Below are 17763 nucleotides of genomic sequence, written 5' to 3'. Positions count from 1 at the left end.
TCTGCAATACTAACAAAAGAATTGCTTACTTAAGATCAGTATGAACTTCAGCATTAAGCTGTTTCTTTTTTCTTTTTTTTTTAATCTAAATATTTGACTTAGTAGTTCCTTAAGACAGTTTTGTTTTCTAATATTTCTGTGATTTTAATGCTTTTGTTTTTTCTAATGTGATTCTGCTATCCTTATTCATCAAGTTTTTCCTTTAGCCACATTTACATTAATTCTTAAGTGGTATTTCTTTTCATATACCATTAAGATACTCTTGGGTAGCTTTCTTATATATACGTCTAAAGACTATGTCTGCTGGTAAGTTGGGAAGAAAATATAATTTATTTTGGCCTGCATTATTGATTAACTAGTTGAGCCACCCTTAGCTTTATTTGTTTGTTCTCAAAAGGGGTTGAGACCAAGGCCATAGCGGGGATACCCAGCCAACGATGAACATGTAGTAAAGTATGTAGATACCACAGATTCTTAGTGAAACTCTTTCAAAGGAAAACAGTTTCTGTTAATGCAGAATTACTAGCCCTCTAACCAAATTCCGAAATGATTATCAGATGTGTGTAGTTTTAGTTCACTGCTATAATATACATCTTCAAGTATCTTAACTTGCCTAAGAATCCCTTTGCATTACTTAATATTATTTTAATAGAGCTCATAACCACTTTGTCCACCTTTTACCCTTTAACAATGACTTTCTGAATTAAATTTTAAGAAATCTTAAATGTATTAAAAGTATTATCAATGTGAAATGAGTACTTAATGTGTTCTCCAGCAGTGGAGTTAGTATAGTTTTGCAACAGTTGAAATGGAACCAATACACCATACTTAAGGTTTTAATATGTTTATTACAAGTGATTAAAATGGAAGGGGAAAAAAGGACAAAACCACAGATACAGAAACAAACTGCAGAATTTTATCTTTTTTAATTTTATATTTTTGACAAAGAGGAGTCTATCATCACATTTCATTTCACTGTACAGGAAGAGATTCAAAACATATTTTGAGACAAGTCTTTGGCTTGGTTTGGAGCCGAACCCTGATTTCTTTCTAAAGTACTGCTTTTCAAAGGCAGAGGTCTCTTATGGCTCACAGGAGACCAGACTACCTTTAGGCCTGAGAGAGCTGGATTCTCTTCCAGCTCCTTCCCTGTAGAGTTGAGGTCATACAGAAGATGATTGATGTTATATTTTTAAGAGAGAGAGAGAGAGAGAGAGAGCATGCAAGTAGGGGAGGGGAAGAGAGAGAGGGAGATACAGAATCTGAAGCAAGCTCCAAGGCTCTGAGCTATTAGCCCAGAGCCAGACACGGGGCTCAAACCCATGAACCGTGAGATCATGACCTAAGCCAAAGTCGGACACTTAACCGACTAAGCCACCATGGTGCCCCCATACAGAGGATGATTGAGATATCTTCCCAGGGTCATACCAGACTAAGGACCTAAACTATTGAGTAACTCGGATTCTAAATTATCTTTAAGACGGCTCTTCCCTGGTTTTAGTCCAGCCCCAAGTTTTATTCCAAGGAGTACTTCCCTGGGAAAATCTAGGCCAGCCTCAGATATCACCAGAGCTCTTGGCTGGCTGCTGCCTAGGTGAGATGCCCCTGCTGCAGACCTGTCCCTTGTGCCTCAGTTGGGCTCTGTCCCTCTGTGCCTCAGTTGGGCTCAGCCATGGGCTCTGTCCTCTGTCAGCGGCAGTTGGCTCTGGGCCCAACCTACTTGCTGAAAGCCTGTTTTCATAACTTACGTTTTCCAATTAGAGAAATAAGAATACCTTGTACTCGATAATGGTTTCATAGTTCTCTAGCACCCTCATGCACGTTAGTTCATTGAATCCTCATTTCAACCTTTTGGTAGGAGAAAGAGGAAAAAAAAAAAAAACAAAGTTAAGACCTTGTCAATTTTCACGACCCCTATTAAGTCTCTTGCTCTTTCTCCACACCTCAGGCCACCTCTTCAAAACGCAAACATTTTAGGAAGGGGAAAATGAAATGTGGGGACTTTTTCTGTCTGTCATAGAGGATGGGAAGTTTTATTTTTAGATTAGGAAGAGGAACACATGTGAGAACATTCTCCTGATACAATATGTTAAATGTTTGACAAATGCTCTGTTTTTGAAGACGTCAGACAGTTGGGCATTTCTGAAATGGTGGAGAGAGTAGCCCTTTCCAAACTTTGTTCGTATGAAAATGTCTGGGGGAACCCAAACCCTCCAAAGCTCCCTGGTCTTAAAGTTTCTTTTCTGATTATGGTTAGCAAATTTAACAAATGAGTTTATAAGAGGACTTTGATTAATAGTAATTAGTGATTATTTTCTGGGACTTGTCTGTTCCATGGAACAGATCAGTTTTAAGTTGATGATTTCTGTTTAGGTATGTGCTTATTTGATTTTATTTGTGTGTTTCATTATGTGTGGCTTTTAGAGTTAGCAATTTCTGTTTCCATAAGGACTGTTTGAAAGCCTCTAATTACCAAGTTATAACTTATACATGAATTACATGATTATTTTTTCTTATATTTTTACGTCTCTTTATGTAATTCTTTAGTTTCTCCTGAAGAAAGATGGGATATTTTATAACGGCATTAGAAAACGTCCTAAGTTCCTATTAGCAATGTATAATTTACATAGTGGCTGCACCCTTCCGTCTCTTTACAGCAAAGTCTTCTATAATGTAATGAAACATGGCTTCAGTCATGGGCGCTCAGTTAACATTTGGTAAAAGTTTTGTTATGAATCACGTGGCCAGCATGATTTTAAGATCTTACGTGTTTATAAGATGCTTCCCATTAACAGTCATCTTTTAAAATAACTAGAGGACTTTATGATGTCCGGATTAGGAAAATAATTAATATTGTTCCTAAAAAGAACAGAAAGAAAAGTAGTATGAAAAGATAGGACCATGATATTCAAGCCGGTGTTAATATGTAAAAATTTAAGGATGGGGACCATTTTCTGTCACTGGTAAAAGTACTTCAAAACAGCACATTCCTTATATAACAATTCCAAGAAAACATCTGTAGTTTATATGCCTTGACAAATAAATTCAGGTTGGATTACTCCGGGTAATAACTAAAGCAGATAAAGCCGTTAGCTAAAAATTAGACATTAATGAGCCTGACTCAGCAAAAGGCCACCAAAAAGCAGGTCCAGCATATCTTTAAAAAGTAAGAGTTTTTCCAAATAAAGAACTCTTGTATAACATCATGACCTCAGTATAGTGCAGTGGTTTCTAAAATAAGCATTAGCATTAGACAGACTTGAGTTTAGAGCTCATGTTGCCTTATGAATAAATCACTTCTTTGTTTTAGGAGAGTTTTCTCAATTTTCAACTGGGGCAATAATAGTCCGTACTCGGGCCTGTTGTGCAGGTTAGAGCTAATGTACCTGAACATGATGCCTAGCACATTAGAAACAACTAATAACTGCCAGCCTTTGTTATTACCATAATTACTGTTGAAACTACGACCAACTTTAATTGTGTGTGTGTGCGTGTGTGTGTGCGTGCACACACGTGTGCACTATGTGCTTGCGGGCAGTCCCTCCTCCGTCAACGAATCGTACATACACTGATCGGGACCACAGTAGAGTTCGTTTTGAGTAGTATGTATGAGGTAGGTGGCATGTATATAGTACCTAGGGTTCGTTTGCTAGCATGATTCGATGCATTCAGCGATCCATGGAGAAACAAAATAGAATTTTCCTGGAAAATTTGCATTCTCCTGCACAGATTTTAGTGAAATATAAAGCAGACCCCAGTGCTTGCACCCTGTGCTCACTTGGGAGGGTGTAATCGTAGAAGCTCCAATTCTCAACTGCTTCCCCGGCGCCGCGGTAATGAGGGAGTAGCACACCCTACCTTGATAAAAGCTATTCGGAAAGCAACTGCATTTATTTTACCTCCTGTGCTATTTGCGGAGAAGAGCTGAAGAGTAGTTTGTTTTGCCTGGAATGAACTACTTTATGAATTTTAATGTGTGATATAATATTAAAAGCTAAACCAGGATTAACGAAGATTTTTTTTGTACTAAGCTAAAATAGTACTTAGTAGAGTGAGGTAGAAAAGATTTTCGTTTCCATTTTTACCTGGGGAAAAATTCAGCTTTCATATTTTTGAAAAGCTGTCCAAGTCAGTTCCCCTTAAGCAATAGCTTGTGCTTAGGAAAAAATGTGATTCCAGAATTCTAATAGCTTATCTATGATAAGATACGTATCTGAGCCAACAAGATGATAAAGAAAAGCTTTTCTAAATATTTTTTTAAATGAGTGATAGAGTTTCTTTATATTTAAAAAAAATTGTTGCTCTAATTTTTTTTTTTTCTGTTTTAATGGTTTCGTCTGTACGCCTTTTCCACTTTTGATTGTGTTGCCTACTAGGAAGCAGTTACTTGATTTTTTTTTTTTTTAATGATTTGAAATTCTTGCTTTTTGGTTCCAGTTGAAATTGCTTTATTAAAAAAAATTAAACAGAAGAAATTTTTAGAAACCAGATCACAGGGTTGAAACAAATGATTATAGCCCACCTCAAAGATAAATTCTTAAACATAGTTTTTACAAAAGAATGACAATTATTTTAAAAACAAACTGAAACAAGTTTCCAAAGCCTGCTTCCTTAACTATTGCTAAGCAGATTGCTACCAAGGAACTTTCTTCCAATGTACTGGACTTCATGCCCCCATTTCCATAACATTCAATTTTCAAAGCGATTGAAATGGCTTTTCTTTTCTCTTTCATTTAAGCAGTGAGAAAAATAGGTATTAAAAGAGACCCCATGGGGTGATCAAATCTATCCTTCTGCCTCAAAGCAAGACCACCCCAGAGCAAAGTTGCGAATCTCACCAAAGCAACTTTGTAGGCAATTTATGGTAATGCTTTAACTCTTCTGGCTCCTAAAGTGGTATTTAGCAGATTATTGCTTCAAAGCCCCGTGTATGTTCTTAGTGGCCTCCAGTCGTTAATATACCTCCGAGAGTGTCCTTGCATTCTGGAGCCATAGAGCTGGAAGGGGCATTCTGGAAATCACGCTTCCACACTTGCCATTCCCATCTCCAGCTTATAGGTTAGTAGTGGCAAATGAGGTCTAACCAGTTGGTGACTTACCCTGCCTTACTCTCTGTGTCCTCACTTGGGCCTGTGGCCCACCCATTTCACAGCATCATCCTTTCAGTGCCTAGAAGGGTAGTGTCCAAGTGGAAGAATCTCGCTGCCTCCTCAAGTTAAGCAAGTTAAGGGTGTTATTTTGCTAACTGGCTAGAAGTTAGGAGGCATGTTTTAAAGACTCCTATTTCCTCTCTTAAGTGCAGAGGATTGAATTGCTTTAGGATAACCCCTGCATATCTTTTGATAACCAAATATTAACGGCGATTCTGAAAGATTTGCAGCGTGACTAAAAGGATGTATCATTTCGTGACCAAAAAAAAAAAAAAAATCATTCATTCTGGAATGGACTTCATTTTCTGTTGCTCATTGTATATGTGAGGAATTGTCCAAGATGATAACGGAAACCTGGGCTCTGGAAGGGATCCTAAGAAATGTGGCCCTTAGTGAGTCATTTTGCTGGGAGAAGCAGGGTCCTGTATCTGTGGTGACTTCCATTTACATTTTCCCCAATTTCCTGGTAAAAAAGCAACGACATCATTTATATGTAAAAATTTCCAGGCTGATTCACATGACTGCATAATAAAAATTAAATTAGGAGTTTTAAAAATTAATAATAGTTATCAATAAATTTTGAGGTTGAGATTTTATTTTTACCCCCAAATTTTGTGTCATTTTCCTGCTGATACCTGCTTATTGTTATTACCAAAGGCATTGATACTAATTTTTCACTCAAGATTATTCATTTTGAATATAAAGTCACCAATTCTATAATATGTGTAACTTGTAGTAATGTTCTGTTAAATATTGTGAAACATTTTCTTCTTGTCTGGTTCCACGAGTCAAAAGGAAATAGTTACATACTGGGGTGCCAGGAGAAGATGAAATAATTATACAGAACAGCTCGGACACGCACGTGTAAAATGCAACCAGCCTTTATGATAATTAAACAAGGCACTCTACCTGTTTCATGGATGGATAGAAGATTTAAATATGCAGCTTTGCAAATGGCTTTGTTATGGAAGATTTTAAAAATGAAACATAAGAGGAACAGGCATTGAAAAAAAAGAGTCCAAAATTAAAAAGGCTGTAGTATGTGATAGCTATTAGTGATGCAATTGTCTATTAGGCACCGGGCACCCAGTGAAGGTACAGCACTGGGCATTATGATTTTAATTGTGAATTTCCTTTGTTAGAATTGCAATGGACAGTAATTGGGAAACAATTCGTTTAGGGTTTTCAAGTCTTTGAAACTATTCTGTTTTCCAGAAAACTTACTTTATGATGCTCTAATTCCTGTTTGTCAGCTGGCAATTGCTGTCTTATTACCGATGCAATCACCTGTGACAATGTGACTTTCTTAACTTAAGCAATCTGATCTCGGGGTAATAACTAATGTTGAATGACTGCACTGTTGATCACCTTGATCATAAAAGGAACAACAGTGTCCAGTTTGGATGCCGAGCCTGAAAAGCTTCAAAACAATTTGGCCAATGAAAAATGACAGTCATGTTGAAAATGTTTTGTAGGTGAAAACAGCTACGATTGCCACTGAGAGGAATGGGAAACCAGAGAACAATACCATGAACATTAATGCTTCCATTTATGATGAGATTCAGCAGGAAATGAAGCGCGCTAAAGTGTCCCAAGCACTGTTTGCAAAGGTTGCCGCAACCAAAAGCCAGGTAAGAGCCTCTGTTAGGCACTGAGAATGTTGATCCGCGATGCCTGTGAAAATTTCTTTCAGAGGGGTGTCTGTTTTCAGTATTGACCCTACTGAATTGACCCTATTGCAGTATTGACCCTATTGCATCCATGAGAGGTCAGAGTCTCCAGGATTATTGACAGAGCTCTGTGATGAAAAAAATATGTTGTTCAGATTCAGGCAGTAGATAAGTGGTTCTGTTTCCTCCCAACACCTACTCTCCAGACCAAGGATTTCTCGGTAACTCTCTGGGGTCAGTTAATAGTTGTTTTCAGAAGGATATTGTAATGTAGAGGCAATTTCTCAATGTGGTCTATTGTACTGGTGCAAGTAACTTGAATTACTATTGTTTCATTATTACTTAGATGACCTTGATCTCCATCCTAAAATACTGCAAACATAATAGTTTCTTCTGTTCCAACTCAGCCATCTGCATCTATTAGGTGCACTCACTAAAACAAACCAGCTCGCCCACCAAACAAAACTTTGCACATTAATGACCCTCATTTTTCCATAGATACATGATATGTAAGACGTACAGACTGAATTGCAACTAGAAAAACTGTCCAAGTCTGGTAAATTATAAATGAATAGAAATGAATTGGAAAAGTTACAAGTCCCCACTAAACAAGATGAATACGTAACAAAGGACAGAAAATGCAGTCCTTTATCAGTATAATTCTCATATATTGATAATTTGTGCCCATCAAAAGCAGGGTCATCCATAGGAACAAACTTATAATTACTTCTAAACCTTTGTTCAAAGCCACAAATACTTTTTAAAGGACCAAAAGAATACTGAACTGTCTTCTCCTTTACAAATATTTGGTAACAAGATCAAGGTGGGGATTTAGAGGCAGTCAAGGGCTCAGGTGAGATTTTAACAACTTGCAATTTTAGACAGACACGTTTTCCCTATCATTAGTGAACTCTCCTTTGTAAAACGGCCTTCTTTGCTGCTGTCAACTTCTGATAAAAATATACAATTCTGAGAGTACTTACATACACTGGATTGACTATACCATACTTTTTTTTTTTTTTTTTTTAGCTCTTCCTAAAATTTTTCTCTATCAGCATTAATCGTGGTACTCGATAGGAGTTTTGCTTTAGAAAAGGTTGTTCTTATTTAAGTTATAGACTGGTTGAAATACTTAAGGGATATCTTGGAAATGTTATATAAAAATGATTAAACTCAAGCTGTGGACTGTAAAAATTATAGCTTTATAGGCCACATGCCTGCCTACCCTTCAATCACTGTCAAAGTGATAATTTCTACAATAATATGTTTCTTTTATTGTGAGATTCTAAACATCAAGTGCTGTTTAAACATTAAACTGAATTGTTTATGTTAGTGCTGTACTCAGCGTGTCATACATCAGGCCACCGTAATCTCTCATGGAATGTAAAATTCTGTCATGAATCATGGCTTGTATATCGGAAATTACTGTAATTTTGATTGGAAATTACAGGGCTCTTGAAATGTTTCTAATTATGATAGAATGTTAGAGCCGCTTCAAACCTGTGTGCTTCTTCAGATGTCTTCATTTACATGCCAAGACTATGCATTAAGGAGAAATGTCCTGTTCTCCCTTTACCCCTCACCCACCCACCCTGCACGTTCTTGTTTGGGCTATTTAGTCTAATTATGATGAGGATCTCGTATTCAGACGTATATTATCTTGCCTTTCTTTCTGATCCTACGTCTTTTCTGACCTGTCCAATTAAATTAGCAAGAACAACAGACTGGATCCCTATAGCGCCCCTTTCTCCACTCCAAAAAATAGATAAACAGAGAAACTAGGTGTGTATTATTGTAATACATGGGGTCAGCCTTAAAACATACAAAATACTAAAACTTTTTGTTAACTGTCCTTTCCTTGCTTGTCATCTGTCCTTGAATTCAGTGGCGTTTCCTCCCTCCCCATTTCCTTTCCGAAACGCAGAGCTCCTTTAGGGTTGGCAGTCCCTTTGTTACCTTCATCCTTTCTTTCTCTTAAATGATGTCTCCACATCTGCCCAACTGGGCTGAGTTACTGATGTGGGAACTCTGTAGACAGTGGCGGCAGTTGGTTGGTAACGTCATGTGAGTGCTGTTCTGGTGAGTTTTTTAAACATCCCAGCTCTCTGCCCCTGTCCTACGAAGCTCCCCGTGAGTCTCTTTCAGCAAGTGTCGATTGGCAGCTTCTGGGCCTCTGCCAGGACGGTGTGTTTCCCAGAACCCCTTAACCTGATCCCCTCATTACTGAAGAAGAAAGAATCCAGGGAGCCGGTTGTTGGCTGTGGGGTCCAGCATAGTGTTAACTTTCATTCTCTCGGATAGTTATTCTTCCTAACTACTACTCTCCTATAACTTCCCAACAGAGGATTTTTGTAGTTTTCTCTTTGTTGGTCAGTTTAGGTGTTAGCACTGCCCTCATTATGAAACTATGTAGAAAGATTTGCGATTCCTTAAAAATAAGCAGTCCAAAAACTGTGTATATATACCACTTGGAAAAGTGTGACTTAACAAGGGAAGTAGTCACTATTTAAGTTCTGTTCTGCCATGATTTTTGTGAAGGAAATGGAAAAACCAGCAAATAACCCCCTCCCCCCCCCCCCCCCCAGCTGAAGTCTTCAAACTAGATTGACCTTCTCGTGGTCAAAATTTTAACCTCTAAAAGAGCGATTTATGTCTTGGATGTATGTGTCAAGGCTTGTCAGAGTGTGGCAGAGGTCCCTGAAAATGACGTGTGTGTAAAAAGGGAAGAACAGAAGTCTTTTATCTCAGCCCGTCTCACTCCATCTGCTTCTGGTTCTCTGGGCTAGCTTACCTTCCAGCACTGTCTTTGTACTTAGACTCCACTGTGCGTTACGAATGACCTACATTTAATTCTCAGAGTAACCTTTTGAGCTGGGCTTGTTTTCCTCATTTTATACACGAGAGTCACCGGACTCATAAATAGTAGAGCCAATCCTAATTTCTTGATTCTCTGCATCTGGCCTCCTATTTTAGAATTTCCTTGGGGTTCTAGGTAGCCTCAGTCCTGAAGTGATACCCTGCTCTAGGAAAGAGGAATTAGGGGTGTTGGACTAATTTGATCGAGGGAACGGTGAGAACTTTCCTTTCTTCATTGACGTTTCCATGGAATATGGGTTCTTACCAGAATAGGGTCCTTGGAATCCAGGCTTTTTCATGTCCCATTGTGCTAGGGGAAGATCCATGGTGGGGGATCCCCAAAGTAGGCTATGGTCCTGTCTGTATCACTGGTGTTATAATATTGAAAAATTATTTAACCTTTTTGAGCCCAAGATTCTTTTAACATGGGAGAAGGTCACATGCTACAATAGATGCAGAAGAGCTTTTAAATTATACAGCACTCTGCACAAATGGATAATGTCTTATAATGTGCTACCCAAGGGGCTCAGACCTCTACACAGAGTGACTTCTTATTATCTGTGTATGTATCTGAAATACTTTCCATTTTAAACTAAAAGGTAAAGCTTTAGGTAGCTGGGAGGCAGTGTAATTATTTGAAAGTTTCCACGGTCCCAGAATGTTACGAAACCACACATATCACAGTTGGGCTATGTACTGACTAATGCACAAAGTATTTTCAGTAAAAGAAACCAACTCTGTGGATTCCACCATTTCACATGTATTACATGATCTCTTCTTTTCGATGAGTAATAGAAATGGGATTGTTTTTAACTCTAATAGAAATGTCTGAATAAAATATGCAAGTAAAAACTGAAGGTAGGCTACTTTCTGTGCTTGGGTAGGAAAGCAGGCTAATGCAAACTTTAAAAAGATGATATGCTTTAAACATAATGTGAATAGCTCCAAATGAATACACTTTATATTCTGGGTATTCAAATAAGCAGCAGTTTTTCCAAGTGAATCATATTGGAATTTTATCAAACATTTAGTCTGATAACATTCAAATAATTATGAGAGCAGAATTCGCTAATTTTACTGTTTAAAAAAAAATAGTTGATTTGGGTAATAACCATTACGGTAGCAAGGTTCAGTTACTGTTCATTGGTTATAGTGTTTTCATATGGGAGATGGAAATGGAATTTTTTCTTAATGGTGGCAGATGTTGGAATCTAATTTTATTCCACAGCAAACCCCCTGAGAGCTCTGAGACTTAAGGTGTATGTCCAGCAAGGGGACATTAGTGGCACCATAGGCCTTGCCTTGTACATCGAATTGTTACATTGATTTTCGTGTCTGCAGAGGTGGGGCTTCCAGATACAGTAATACAGGAGTACAGGGCTTTTATGGGCCGGCGCTGCATCGCCACTTGTGTTTAGAAAATGATTTCTCTCCGGTGCTTTATTGAACAGGGTATTTCTTTTAGGTAGAGCGACGGGATGATGAAAATTCTATCTGACTGAACATGACTGAGTATAATCTTTGGCACTCCCTACCCACCAGTCCCGTACAGTTACAGGACTCTTTGCCTGCTACTGATAACAGCTAGTTGATAGGTATGGTTTTAGTGCTCAAAGAAGAAAAAAAGAAAAAAGAAAAAAAGTGGTTCTTTGCTTCTGCAAAAGACAGCACGACCAGTGGAGGAGACCATATAATTTAAAGCCTTTTGCTTTCTTCCATTCACTTTTCCGACACTTTTGTCACCGAGGTTCAAAGCCTTTAGTGAGGGGAGCGAAGGGAGGGGGGAGTGGAAGAAAGAAGGAAGCTTTCGTGCATCTTTGTGGCCTTTGGGTTTGAAATTCTTAGATGGTGATTAGAATGTCTTAGATACAAGTACGAAGACATATCACAGATCAGTGGGGCTAGAAATGGGGCAAAAAAATGTAATTTTCATTGCCGGGGATAGGAACGCATAAGGACAAAATCCAGGGGGAAAAAAAAACCACGGAACCATGATTGCATACTGTATTCCAGCATGTTAGTGAAGGCATCTTTTATTTTGTCAGAATTAAATTATACTTCACGGAAACTATACTTTGAAGCTCAGTGCTGATTCATTCTTTTGGAATGTTCATGCAACAGACTTTGCTGCAACACGATTTCACCTGTGTAGCCTCTTATTTAAGACACAAAGGAGGCCCCTGCAGATCTGAGAGTCACGGTTTCTGTTATTTCTGGTGCCACATCCTTTTCTGGGAGTCTGTGGGATGATCTTTACATATTGTCCTCATAGCCCCTCCTCTCAGGCAAATCAAGTTTTCTTCAGCCAAGGTCTGAGGAGAGAACTGCCTCTTTACACACTCTGCATCTAGTGCTTTCTATTTTATTTTATTTTATTTTTAAAATTTTTTGTATTATTTTTTACTGGGTAGAGGTGATCCTGGGAGATACAGCTCAAATTTCCCTGCATCAGCATCCCTGGTAGAGAAAGGGTCAGAGAAGTACTTTGAGGGGAGAGCAAGGAGAGAAGCAAGACCACCCCGAGTGTAGCCACTTCAGCAACCTGCCCATGTGCCCATTAACACCCATGCGGGAGGCCCCCGTACTGCATTCTTGAATGACAAGGATGTGTTGTTCCATCTGTCTCCCATTTAAGGTGTTCTGTGTCGATAACCACCTAAAAACCTCTCATGTCTAAATACTGGGAATCCATATTGGATTTAGTTTTCTAAAATGTAGGCCTATTATATTTCTAGTTGGTTGCTAACCAGGACTATTGAAATCAACGGTTTTGTTTTTATTCTTTTTAACTTAGTTGTAAAAAGACAATCTAATTTGTTTTAGTGAGCAAAATATTTCGACACTTATCAACAAAAGATATTCGAGTGGCCAAAAGGAAAATTAAAAGGCTATCACATCATTCGCCATCAGAAAAATGTTAATTAAAGCCAAAAATATATACCATATCAAATTCACTACAATAACTAAAAGTGAAAAGACCCAAGTGTTAGTGATGGTGTGGAACATCTGAAAAACTCATACATTGCTGACCATGGGAATGTAAATGGTACAACCGCTCTGGAAAAGCTAGCAGTCTCTTATACAGTTAAACATACAGTAGTAACATGTGATTCAGTCATTCCACATATATGTATTTTCCAAGTGTACCAGTTATCAGCTTATTGACTCTCAGTTCCATATCTACATTTCATTGCCTGCTATATGATAATGGAACTGAATCCTATAAATAGTTCTCTTTTGCCAGATGGTACAGTGGTAAGCTTTAGAAAGAAAGAAAGGCTTTCTCTTTCTGGTTCTGGTGTCCATCTCCCATCAGGCTCTTCAGTGCACACAGTTTTTCCTTGCAGTACCCAGTGGTCAAAGCGTATGACCACTGGGTACTGCAAGAAATCAACGGTTTTAAATACACAAATAGTGACATGCTCCAACAGTTTAAAGGGTACATGATTGTATGTTTCACGATGCTTTTTGTTTCCTTTGTTTTAATTTTTTTAAATGTTTGTTTATTTTTGAGAGAGACAGAGACAGAATGTGAGTGGGTGAGGAGCGAGTGAGAGGGAGACCCAGAATCCGAAGCAGGCTCCAGGCTTCGAGCTGTCAGCACAGAGCCCGTGGCGGGGCTCGAACTCACGGAGCCACGAGATCATGACCTGAGCTAAAGTCGGACGCTCAACTGACTGAGCCACCCAGGCACCCCTGTTCCACAGTGTTTTAAGAGCTAGTTAAATTTGTGGATCTGAATATCAGCCTCCCTACAGTATAAAGACAAGCATATGTTTTATAAATCTAGGTTTTATAAATCTAGGATTCGATCGAGGAAACCCAGAATTAAGTAGAACACTTGCTCAATATATTTTTGGCTACAAAATCATGTAAAGGGGTATTTTTCCTTCTAGACACTTGATGCTATCTATTTTAAACAACTTGGACAGATTTTCAGTTGTCTTCCTGCCGCTTTCAAATCATTTAAAATGTTCATTTTGGGGGTGCCTGGGTGAAGTTGAGCATCAGTCAGTTAAGGGTCCGACTCTTGATTGTGGCTTAGGTCATGATCTTAGGGTTGCGCGATTGAGCCCCACGTTGGACTCTGTGCTGGGTGTGGGGCCTGCTTAAGATACTCTCGATGTCTCTCTCTATCTCTCTTCTCCCCTCCCCCATATGCACTCTGAATAAATTAAGATAGATAAATAAATAAATAAAATGTTGACTCTTTTCCCTTAAATTTAAAATTAATTAACTAAAATCATGTAAATACATTTTCCTCATTGACCCATTTAATAAGTTAACCGTTATAAATATAGTCATAACTCATTAAGCCTATTTTCTCCATCTTTCGAAAATGTCGCAAGAAAATTGTAGACAATACTGGAAAGGAATCCATTTGTAGATACCGGGCCAGCTCTTTAAAGAGGATCACCGTAGGAGGAAGTCCAAGGAAGGTTCCCACAAGAGTGGGTCACTTTAAAGTAGTTCAGCATACACGTTCTAAAGCACAAGTATACCAATTATGTATTTATAGAATCTGTTTTAATTGAGTCCACCTTTTGTCCTTAAATGTTAGTGTAAGTTGAAAAGCGTGGACTGAGTATCTGGGGAAGATCCTTTTTCTGGAAGCTCTTGTATTATACGATAGGTTTTGACCCTTCAAGAGTGAGTTCTTCGGGACAAGCTCAGGTAGCCACAAAACGGGAGCAGAGAAGAGAGCAAACCAGTGGGGTTTAACTCTTAAAAGCATTTAATCCTCAGGCTGCACGTAATTCTCTGACACTTAGCACATAACTGTAACACTGATACAATCCTTTCACAGACTACCAAGTTGAAAGAAAAAGCGTTTCCTCAGAAGTCTCAACAGTTGTCTTTTATGTTTTGGGTAGTAAAGGTAGGTTTTATTTTAGCTTTATCTTCTTTTTGTCCTCATATGAGAAATGAAAATAAAGGCCCTGTGAAATGAATGAACTATGAAAATGCATTTATGCAAAATGACAATAGAAAAATAGCTCTGGAAGAAACTGCACCATTAAAATTTCACATCAATGAAAGGTGCTAAGAGAAGGATTGAAGAACATAGGTTGGTAATATGAATCTAATGTGGATTTTTTTTCTGTTCTGCCAGAATAATACCTTCAGTACCTTAAAAAGTAACCTTTAAGATTATTCATTTTTAGACGTATAGTTGTTAAGCTTTTACACGTGCAATTCTTTTGCATGACAAAACACAACAATGTCATAGACAACTCATGTAAAAATAAATGTATATATTTTAGAGATTAGTAGAAATACAGCCATTCTGTTGTAATTTGTCACGAAATACCTTGTAAAAATAGAAATTCCATCCTCTTTGGGAGTTGCCATGTTGTTAAATTGATGAAGTGGTCTTTTTTCTAAGTCTTAATCTACGTCCGTTGTATGTTAATAGAGAATCTATTCTCCTTTGATCGCTTGCTTCAACAACTCCGGTTGCCTTTGTGTATTTTTTTTAACAGTTCCCTTTTCAACCAGTATGCTTCAGGAATTGGGTTTAAACACACTGTTTCATAAACTGCCAGCCTCCTCGGCCGCCTCAGTGCCTCTGATTCCGTAAATCAGATCATAGGCAGCATGCTGTCATATAATAAGGTGTCTGATCCTTATTACCAGTTTGTTGATGCACAGACTCCTTCAAATTGACCATTGCAACACATGGTTTCCCCTGAAACTAGCTGTGATAATTAGCGTGGTTCTAATGAGACAGAATGTCACTGATCTTGTGCTGAACTGTCGAGTATCGGCGCTACGGATGGGAACTGTCAGAGCCTGCCATCTGTGACAGCGCTTGGCACATTCCAGTGGCAAGGTAGAGCATGCTCAATAGAGTATTTTCAAACAAATGGCCCTTTTCTTGACGAGGGCTCTGTATTCTCAACTGGAAGAGCGTTTGCCCCAACTTTGGCCTACGCGACACCCATTTTGAGATCCAAATGTGAATGAACATGTAAATCTCTGTCCCGTGTGACATAAGAGAGGCATCTTTTGTTTAGCAGGTGAATTTCAAGTGGCATTGCTTCCCGGATTTTCGACTCTCCTGATTGCCCCATATTGTCAGTTAACAGGAAAGCAGTCATTTAAGATACTTTTCCCAATTTTAAAATTGCCTTGTTTAAAAGAGATTTGTTGGGAGTTGGGATGGCTCTTTGTGACAAAGCAGTCTGATTTGACGGAGAGAAAGGGGAAGGAAAAGAAATAGTTCCGAATGTGTATAGGAATACCCAAGTCGAATAGAAGAATTAAAATGGACAGGACACTTAGATCTGGAGGCTCCAGAGAGAAGTAGAGATTTTTTGCTAGACTAAAAGTCCAGCACTGCTTATCATTCCAAAATATGCTTTGTTGCTTTTTATTTCCTCCTCTCTGGCAGACCACACAGGGCTTGTTCTGAAGAACATTTTCACTAATCTGATCAGGCAGCCAAATACGCCGGGAAAACTGCTTTAATGATCCCACTAATTACCTCAAGTCAATATGAACTGTATTATTAGACTGAGGGAAAATATTCCATTAGGTCTCCCCCTTGGGAGTTTCTCCGCTTTGTGATGTCACTGAAGCCTTCACCCTCTCGCTTGTAATTAATTTTATTTACACACGCAGGCACGCACAAGGTCACACCTGCACAACCGGCGCTGGCCAGGGAGCTTGTGGCACTCCGGCTTAATCAGATCTGTCATAATTACCATTCTGCATGTTTCTGACACACGCTGTGAAATATTTCAATTTAACTGCCGCTACCAGCACAACCAGATGTAGTGCGAGTGTGGCTGCATTGGAAATATTATTCCTCAGGATAAACTCTCTCCTCCTCCTTTTTCCTCCCACCCCCCCCCCCCCTTACAGCTAATGTGGCACAGAAGCTGATGTATCCTGTAAATCTTGAATGCAGCGCTAGATTGATAACAGGCGATTAGACAGTTTAACCACAAACAGCTTGTTCATTTTTCACAAATGAAAACCACATGTGGTGTAACTAAAATTTCAGTCCCTTTTTTTTCTTAAGAGTTGGGGTATGTATGTGTGCGTGTTGAAGATGTGCTTAAATAAAAATAAAATGCAATGAAAAGAAGTTAAGTGTCTATAAAAATGGAGAAGTTGCCTGTTTTTTTCCAGGTTATTTTATCACAGTCTTCCTCAAATCCCATTTTTCCACTTTCACCAAAACTCAAATGAGAAAAAGATTCTCCATTGGCCTTTCCATTATTTTCTCTAACGTTTATTTTGGATGGAAGGGATATTATCCCTTTGGTCTATTCCCTTGGTTTTGGTTTTGGTTTTGGTTTTGGTTTTTTTTTTTTTTTTTCAGGGTTAAACCTGTTATTTGAACATAAGTTCTGAAAGCATATTTACTGTTGGGCATATATAGCTTTTTAAAGGACAGTTTCCCTATTTTTTTTTTTAAATGAAAAGTTGCTAGTTTAGGCGTTATGGTCACGTCCCAGGCAATGCAAACACAAAATGGGGCCAATCAGGAAATTTACTTCTTAGAGATGTCTGTTGCTCTGCAGAATCAGTCCGAAAGGTAGAGGTGAAAACCAGTGATTTCTGTTTCAGTAGACAAATTGGAGATAACCTGGCAGAAAGTACAGGCTCAATAGGTAACCATATAAGGCCAGAGTTATCACCAGTCTCAGAAGAATCCAGCCATAAAAAAATTAAAGTATTGGAGCCATAAGAAAGCAAATAAGCCAGTAGAAAACTAAAATTAAGAGAGGAGAAAGAAATAAGATCAGTAGTGATTTAGAATCGTACCTCTGGAGAAGGTTCACCACAATCCACTTTAGAGAACATTTAAAACCATAGATACAGCCTAGTTAAAGGTCTTTTAATGCCAAATAAAATACACTCCTTTTCTTTTATCTTTACTTTTACTACTTCAGTTATGAACCTCACTTTTGGAAGCTTCCTAGGATTCTGTGGTGATTCCTATTATCTGATAAGAAGTGCCATTTCCCATAGACCTGTGGGTTTTTTATTCTTGTTCCCTTACTTTATTCATTTTCCCCCTTCCTTTGTTACTTTCTCACATTAAAAAAAAAAAAAACAAAACAAAAAACTTCGCA

The 17763-nt window shown here is 38.4% G+C and overlaps 1 protein-coding gene across 8 annotated transcripts in view; it reads left to right on the top strand.

Moving 5' to 3' along the window:
• SATB1 (SATB homeobox 1) overlaps positions 1–17763 on the top strand; it is a 100076-nt gene that overhangs the window by 61468 nt on the left and 20845 nt on the right. For all 8 annotated transcript variants that reach the window (XM_042903116.1, XM_042903119.1, XM_042903120.1 and 5 more), the window contains one exon: positions 6626–6781. In XM_042903116.1, coding sequence (XP_042759050.1) covers positions 6626–6781 — 156 coding nt within the window. The remainder of the gene's footprint in view (positions 1–6625; positions 6782–17763) is intronic.

This window comes from Panthera leo, chromosome C2 (genome assembly GCF_018350215.1).
Source record: "Panthera leo isolate Ple1 chromosome C2, P.leo_Ple1_pat1.1, whole genome shotgun sequence".
NCBI lineage: Eukaryota > Metazoa > Chordata > Mammalia > Carnivora > Felidae > Panthera > Panthera leo.
This window is presented reverse-complemented; position numbering and strand designations above follow the sequence as displayed.